Here is an 8,578-nt window from a genome sequence, read left to right as displayed (position 1 = left end):
CAATTATTTAACATTAAATTTAAGTCAGACCTTGCAAAGACAAATAAGCCAAATGTTGTTTATTTTTTTATTTTTTATTTTTTGGTTTTAATCCAACAATTATTGGTGTTTTGACCTCATTCTATAAAGTGAAAATGGTTTTGAAAAACATTTTTTTGACTTGAAAGCACTCAAATGCTAGTTTGTTGAAGGGCGATATAGTGAAAGAAAGCCTTCATCGTAGTTTGTTTAGCATTATGTAAAACCTAAAAAGAAGACAAGAAACATGTAAAGGCTGAATAACATAACATTATGGATACTGCAAGGTTCTAGTAAAATCATGTGTCACTTGTTAGCAGATGTCACGTGTTTTAGGCAGACTGACTTCAGATGTGTCAACATGTTATGAGCTGTCAAAAGATACTTGTGTTTGTCCTATATTTTCTGAAAAGGTGTAGTCAAGATGTCATTTTGACTACACTGGCYTATTGTCAATCTGTTTATTGCTGTCATGATAAAAAAGTAAATGTCATAAGTGGCATTTTTTTAAAAGAGGCCCAGAATAATTGAATTTGAAATCTTGACTATAGATTGCCAGGCTTTTATCTGACGCCAAAACGGCTTGTGCATATAAATATGTAAAAGTGTATCTGTGTTTGATTTATTTTCTTCTGTTTAAACTCAAATTCCTGGAAGAGAGTGACTCACCACGGGTGTTGCTGGAGAGGCGTTTGCGTTGGCTGGTGGAGGTGTTGTGCGGAAGCAGGGTGTTCTGCTGGTGGTTGCTGTCGATGGGGCTCGTGGCGATGATGTTGTCCTTGTACTTGTTCATCAAGGCCAACTTGGTGTTGTCGCTCACTGCAGACAAGCAGGATGAAATTAAAATTGTGGTGAAGCTCAATACGAATTAAAAATCTCCTAAAATTGAAAAAAAGGGAAGAAGAATATGGTTTTTGTTTTACATTCTCAGATCCACAGTGCAGTAAGTGTTACTTTAGAAAGACTATGAAAACACATCAAGCATAGTGTTTTCAGAAAATGAAGCTAAAGAGATTGATTTTAAAAAATGGGAAAAGCTGGCATTAAATTAAAATTAATGAAATAAATAAACAGAACACATACAGGATTCAAGAGGGTGAAACGATTTTTTCTAGATATTTAAACAATATTTTCAGTAAAACAATAATTCTGCTGATGAAAGGCTTATCTTTAGTAGGAGGCAGGGATTTAACACAGTTAACCCTAAAACCATTAAAAATGAAACAAGCATTCCTTATAACACATACTGATGTTATTAATTTCAAATAACATACAAAATAATACAKAATACATATACATGCCAACCCCTTTGAACAGTTACCTGTACATTGACCTTCAAAAATCCATAATTTTCACATAAAAGCCGTATTACTCTCACATGCTATGAGCAGGGGGATGTACCAGTAAGCTACAACACCGCCCACCTCCTCCTTGCTGAAAAGAACAGGCAAGGATACAGTTGATCTCAACTCAAGAAAAACATTGACTTTGTGGCATAGCACTGTTGTTGCAGCAGAGTAGGCTGGAAGGGGGTTATTTAATTATATTTATTGTTTATCGTTTTGTTTTTTCGTATCCTACAGGCTTTGAGACATAAAATAAATTTGAAGCTGAGTTTTTGAAAAAAAAATCTTGAGATTTGATCAAATTTGTGAGATTTCTCTATACATCCGTAAACCAGAAAAATGTATTAAAGTCCATGTAATTTATGGGCAATCAATACAAGATGACATGTACACTCACCGGCCACTTTATTAGGTACACCTGTCCAACTGCTCGTTAACACTTAATTTCTAATCAGCCAATCACATGGCGGCAACTCAGTGCATTTAGCCATGTAGACATGGTCAAGACAATCTCCTGCAGTTCAAACCGAGCATCAGTATGGGGAAGAAAGGTGATTTGAGTGCCTTTGTAYGTGGCATGGTTGTTGGTGCCAGAAGGGCTGGTCTGAGTATTTCAGAAACTGCTGATCTACTGGGATTTTCACGCACAACCATCTCTAGGGTTTACAGAGAATGGTCCGAAAAAGAAAAAACATCCAGTGAGCGGCAGTCCTGTGGGCGGAAATGCCTTGTTGATGCCAGAGGTCAGAGGAGAATGGGCAGACTGGTTCGAGCTGATAGAAAGGCAACAGTGACTCAAATAACCACCCGTTACAACCAAGGTAGGCAGAAGAGCATCTCTGAATGCACAGTACGTCGAACTTTGAGGCAGATGGGCTTCAGCAGCAGAAGACCACACCGGGTGCCACTCCTTTCAGCTAAGAACAGGAAACTGAGGCTACAATTTGCACAAGCTCATCGAAGTTGGACAAGAGAAGATTGGAAAAACGTTGCCTGGTCTGATGAGTCTTGATTTCTGCTGCGACATTCGGATGGTAGGGTCAGAATTTGGCRTCAACAACATGAAAGCATGGATCCATCCTGCCTTGTATCAACGGTTCAGGCTGGTGGTGGTGGTRTCATGGTGTGGGGAATCTTTTCTTGGCACTCTTTGGGCCCCTTGGTACCAATTGAGCATTGTTGCAACGCCACAGCCTCCCTGAGTATTGTTGCTGACCATGTCCATCCCTTTATGACCACAATGTACCCAACATCTGATGGCTACTTTCAGCAGGATAATGCGCCATGTCATAAAGCTGGAATCATCTCAGACTGGTTTCTTGAACATGACAATGAGTTCACTGTACTCAAATGGCCTCCACAGTCACCAGATCTCAATCCAATAGAGCATCTTTGGGATGTGGTGGAACGGGAGATTCGCATCATGGATGTGCAGCCGACAAATCTGCGGCAACTGTGTGATGCCATCATRTGAATATGGACCAAAATCTCTGAGGAATGCTTCCAGCACCTTGTTGAATCTATGCCACGAAGAATTGAGGCAGTTCTGAAGGCAAAAGGGGGTCCAACCCGTTACTAGCGTGGTGTACCTAATAAAGTGGCCGGTGAGTATATAAGAATAATTAACTGACTTATTATAGCCACGTTTGTAATTTTCTCTATTTTCCAAGTTGACTCCAAAAGTTAATCTGTTGTATAAATATGTATTTTGAGATAATTTATATTAAAAATCCAGAGGTTCATGGGATATTTTGCCTATAGACAAACAAACACACATAAACTCAGACAATTACATTGTCTCCTGCCACAATCAAAAGTCAGAAGTAAAAAAAAGTATCCATCCATCCATCATCTTCTGCTTGTTTTGGAGTTGGTGCGGATGAGCAGGGAGGCCCAGACAACTCTTTCCACATCTAGCTCTTCCAGCTTTTTGGCATGACTCCAAGAAGTCCCCAGACCAGTCTACAACTAGTCTCAAGCATGTCATGGGTCTTCCTTAGAGTCTCCTTCCAATTGGACAAGCAAAAAAAAMCCCACCTCCTTAGGGAAACAGCTAGGAGGCATCCTTACCAAATGCCTGAACTACCTCAACTGTTTTCTCTAGAGACGTAGTGGCTCTACTCCAAGTCTCTTACAAATGATATTCTCACCCTATCTCTAAAAAAAGAGTCCCAGSGGGGGGGGGGGGGGGGGGGGTTGACGGCCTGTATCCATGATCTTGTTCCTTTGGTCATTAAAAATAGTTTGGTTGGGGTAGGAAGGTAGACAAAGAGGTAATCAGAGAGCTTCAGTTTGCAGCTCAGTTCTGTCTTCACTACAACAGACTGGTACAAAATATGCTACACTGCGGAAGCCATGCCGACCCATCTGTCAAAAAGACAACAAAGAGCTTGTGGTCCCTCATCTCGATGTGTGTTTTTGAGCTCCACCTTGGAGCCAGGCCTGGTGATAGCCTCTATAAGGGCTTTTGCATTGTAAAGCCTGCTTCGGCCTGCCCCATTTCCAGACGACCCAGCCTTACTCTACTCCGGTCCAGGTTGTGTTTGGATTGATCAGAAAGTCGTGAGATCATAATATTAAACACACAAAATCTTATTTAGTTTTATTTGTGACAAAGCAAAAATGAACTACACCAAATGAAGAAAAAGTGCCGAATGTTGAACCGTATCATCCAGCAGCATGACTCTTAAGCCCATGTTCTGCAGGAGGGGTTATTCAGGCTGGATGCAAAGGTATGGGCCTTGATGCTTTTACCCTATCTTACCAAAGCTGGCTCTTGGGACATGAAATGTATAATTCCTCATAAATTTCTAATAAAAAGAAAGTTATAAGCAATATTGACTTTAAAAATAACAAGCATGATAAATTATGCACAAACATTTATCTTTTTATCTATGCATAAGTTAAATCATTCTGAAGCCAAGGGTCATGGAAGCTTTCAGAATAAAATTGCATCTTTGTTTATTTAGCAGAAATCCATATGCATTTTTCTGAGTGACGTCCTTTGGAGTTTTTTTCTTTTTTTTTAATCTATCAACATTCCATATATACCCAGCAGCTTGCAATGTTTTTTTTTTCCTTCCCAGTTCATCTTATTACCCATCATAAATGCATAATGCACAAGATTACTCTGCTTCCATTAGCTCCAGGGTTTGGTTGTCTGGATTTTCTATGTACACCACGTGAGAGCGCTATCACTCTAACTGATCACTTGATGAGTTCAAGTAGTAAATATGTTGTTTATTGCAATTCAGATACACCTGTACATCTGAATCAGAACTGTTCCTCTTCATGTAACAGATGTCACAGGAGTTGTGCTCAATTTCAGCAATATTTTGTGTAAAAACTAAAACAACTCTAAAACCGTTGGTGGCTCTCAGCTGTCTTAAAATATTTTCAGGTCCTGGGGGTTGGGGGTAGTTTTATTGTTTAAAGTCAATGAAGTGGCTATATTGGCCACATAGGTCATTTTTTCCACACTGAAGAAAACAACTAGAAAGGTGATGCGTTTGTGCTTGCACTGGCAAAGTATTTTCAGCATACAAAGCAAATTTTAAAATAATTTTAATTATGTTATTGTAATTTACAGCTCTGAGTCAGTAGGAAATGTAAGTGTAAAATTGAATAAATTCTATTTAATAAACTAAAAGATTCTACCACCCAATTTAGTTAACAAATGATTTTAATTGTGTTACACTGGCACATGGAGCCCCATCCTAGAACATATTGTACAGTTAATCATTAGAATTAACAGTGTAAGTAAGGTAGTGAGGAAAAATAGGCAATAACCCTGCTCATCCTAAAAACATATGGTTCTAAAATATGTGTTTGTGTGTAAAAGGGTATGAAAAAAGCTGTTAATTTACTTTTTACACCTTTTAGGATAAGTACAGGRTTCAACCTATTAGTCTGGTAGAAGTTTTGTTTTAGAACAAGGAATAAGTTAAAAAGTTAATGTTGAAAAAAAAACAAACATTTTTTTCAATGTTTTGCTAATTAACCTGTTGGCCACAATGAACTTCTGGCTGAATTTTTCCTATATTTACTACTGAAGTAGGCATAATGCATGCTGGTGTTTAAACTATTTTGCATAAGCAGGACATTTATGCTATATGCRATGCTATTTTAATTGGGCTTGTGTACCATTTCATATTGTAGGTCTTAGTGTGATATAATCACAAAGAAAAGACATCCAAATCCAGAGAGAACTTTTATACTTTGTTTTTTGTTTTTTTTTATCTTAGTGGATATGCCAGGAATGGAGCCACAATATACTGAGCCCCTAAAGGGACACTGGATGAAAAAAAAAAAAACTATCTTGTGCGCACCAGTTAGTATCTCGTTCCCACCAGTTAATAAGTTGTTCCCACCAGTTTGTAAGTCGTGCGCACCAGTTAGTATCTCATTCCCATCAGTTAGTAAGTTGTTCCCACCAGTTAGTAAGTCGTCCGCACCAGTTAGTATCTCGTGTGCACCAGTTAGTAAGTCGTGCGCACAAGATACCGCACAGGATCGTTCAGAGCATTTTGGACAAGCTGTGTGTTTACTGAAATGGAAATACSTGACATAATTGAGCTTTATTTCCAGYTTGACCTGAAATGCAAACACAGTGCAGTGTTGCTTGTTCTCCGATCGGTGCCGCAGCTTGGTGACAGTCTCGAAGCCTTTCCACCCACGATTCCTAGATGTTTACGGTTTCCCTGACAACGGGGTAGTTTTACTAAAGCTATCCAGCTGAAAATAAATAAAATCCAGATTAAACATTTAGGTGTTCTACCTCCTAGGTTGGAAGGCACTTATCAATGCACCTGTTAATATGAATTTAGGCGCAGTGAGTGCAGATCCTCCTCCGGGACGCAGAGCTGAAGTGGTCCGCTCACTGTCCTTTGATTGGGAAAATAATTCGATCTGCTGCACTGAGATCCAGGCTGTAGCAATGAGGCTTCACGAGACTGCTCTGTGGCATCACACACACACAGACATTTTCAGCTTTAAGCACAGAGCAGGTCTACATAAAGGAGGTCTTATTTAATCTAAAATAAATAAAAGATTCCCCTCTGATCATCATCTCAGATCTAGACACCATACTGAATGCATCTCCAGGAGTTGACAGTGCATTGAAGAGTGACAGGAAGCTTTGGAGCACATCTGTGAGGGGCAGCAACCAGTGGMGCAGGGCGAGCGCGCTGCTGGATTTACTCTTGCTACAGTGACAGCTTGTGGGATTTGGAAATAAAATCTTGCTGACTTCTGATCACTTTGATTGGAGAAACGTTTTCTGATTTTAAAACTTTGGCTGAAGTGGCGCTTGTTATTCCAACAGAGTCGTGGCAGAGCGCGGATTTAATCTTCAGAACCACTGGCGCTTCTCGGCTGAATCGTCCTTGCTGGGGTTAGGTAGCTTCTTTGTATTGCGGGCTGGCTGTGGGGCTGGGGGTTGGGTCTTGGAGGTCTGGACGACTCTGGGGCGGGTGAACTGTTGGTCCCGGTTTCTGGCGGTCCTCTGGGCTCTGTCTGTCTATGGTCCGGGGCTTTCTGGGCCTGGCGGTCTGTCCGGAGGAAGAGGTATTGGGGCCTCATTCCCTGGGTGGGTCTCGGGAAGCTGGGGAGCCTACCGGGGACAGCGGGGGAGCTTAACCCCTGTGGGAGCATTTTGCTCCCTCAGTCATTTATTCTCCCCATCCCCCATCACACACCTCCACCCTCTTCATTCTCAACTGCACTCATGTAGGGTTTTTGGGGTGCAGGTGTGTTACAAAGAGCAACAATTTTACATCCCTGTTTGCTATAACCACCTGGGCTCCAATTTTACTGTACACCCTAGACATTCACTCATAACATCCTCATAACATTTACATATAGGAACTTGGGGGTGGGCACATATGGCATGCAAGGGGCGGGATGGAATACTCTCGCCACTGATGCCTGTGCCCACTCCCAGTGTTTGCTTTTAGACATTTAGGGTTAGGGTTAGAGTTGGGGTGTAGGGGAAACTGGCACTGTGCCAGCCTCTGCCCCTTCTTCTTCCCTGTTTTAATTGCATTATAGAACAACATGCATCAACAGCACATCTAAGGATGGGGGTGTGTGTCTCGGGGGCCCGGGCCTCTGTGTCCTTGCCTGGTTCTGCTCTGGCACGGTGGGTGCCGGCGGGGCCTGTGAGTGACTCCTCTTCCTCGATCTGTTTACAGGACAATGTGGTGTGTTTGAGGAAATGGGAAAAATATGTTTCATGGTGCAGTCACGCAGATATGTGCACCAAATGCATACAAATGTGCACATTATGGCAAGAATTATTCATCATTACATCTGGTTTTAACATTACTTCTATAAAGCTTGAAGTCCGTGTAGTTTAATCCAATTCAAATGAACACTGAAAGCTGTCACTGTTTTTTTACAGAAGCCCTGTGAAAGCATCACAGTTTAGCCGATCTCAGAGGATTAAAAGGAAAAAAAGGTCCTGTATCCGCATCGTGATCCAAAACATCACCAAAATTTAATGGTGTGTTACTTGTGCTACTCCACATGTGTTGTAAATGTCATGACAATCTGTCCACACGTTTTTGAGTAATGCTGTCCACAGACAGACCGATCGACCGTCAGACAGACCGACATACACGACTGAAAACATTACCTCCTTGCCATTGGCGGAGGTAAATATATAATTAAATATTTTGTTATGTAAAACAGAACGAAAGTACTGATAAAAAAGGATGTCCCAGTACTACATCTAAACAAAGCCCAGCTATGCAACCAGAAAAACAAACCAACAGAACTAAAGCAGTCTTCAGAGCCGAATCAAACTGCTGATGATAGCTTGCATGTTATCATACATGTCTTCTTTGAAAAATAATCAGATCCAGTTGATTTTTTTTCTCACTGTGCTGATAGTATACACAAACAAGGCAAACACTACAAAAATGTCATTACAAATATCAAAGATGCATTAATGGATTCCATTTGTAAACAAAATTACCATTCAGACAATTCTTCTTAAAATTGTTGCATGTGCCAAATTTGTGTATTTTCAGTGAGAATGTGCTAAACATTTGGGATAAATAAAAGGAAATATTTAAATATTTTTAAACAGGCTAAGAAATTAAAAAACAAAATTTGAAACAAATAGTGAAGAGTATGTTTTAGTGTAATGTGGTACAAAATAAAACAGTAGCAATGTACATCATTATCATTACATATTCTCTTTATTTATTTAT

General features: G+C 40.3%; 1 protein-coding gene across 4 annotated transcripts in view; it reads right to left on the bottom strand.

Moving 5' to 3' along the window:
- Nucleotides 1-8,578, bottom strand: part of astn1 (astrotactin 1) — a gene marked incomplete in the record, with an annotated part of 409,914 nt that overhangs the window by 313,583 nt on the left and 87,753 nt on the right. For all 4 annotated transcript variants that reach the window (XM_014004448.1, XM_014004449.1, XM_014004450.1 and 1 more), the window contains 1 exon segment: nt 688-837. In XM_014004448.1, the coding sequence (XP_013859902.1) occupies nt 688-837 (150 nt within the window).

The sequence above is a fragment of the Austrofundulus limnaeus genome, unplaced genomic scaffold (assembly GCF_001266775.1).
Source record: "Austrofundulus limnaeus strain Quisiro unplaced genomic scaffold, Austrofundulus_limnaeus-1.0 Scaffold24, whole genome shotgun sequence".
Lineage (NCBI taxonomy): Eukaryota > Metazoa > Chordata > Actinopteri > Cyprinodontiformes > Rivulidae > Austrofundulus > Austrofundulus limnaeus.
The sequence above is the reverse complement of the archived record's forward strand: the minus strand, read 5'-3'. Positions and strand labels throughout refer to the sequence as shown.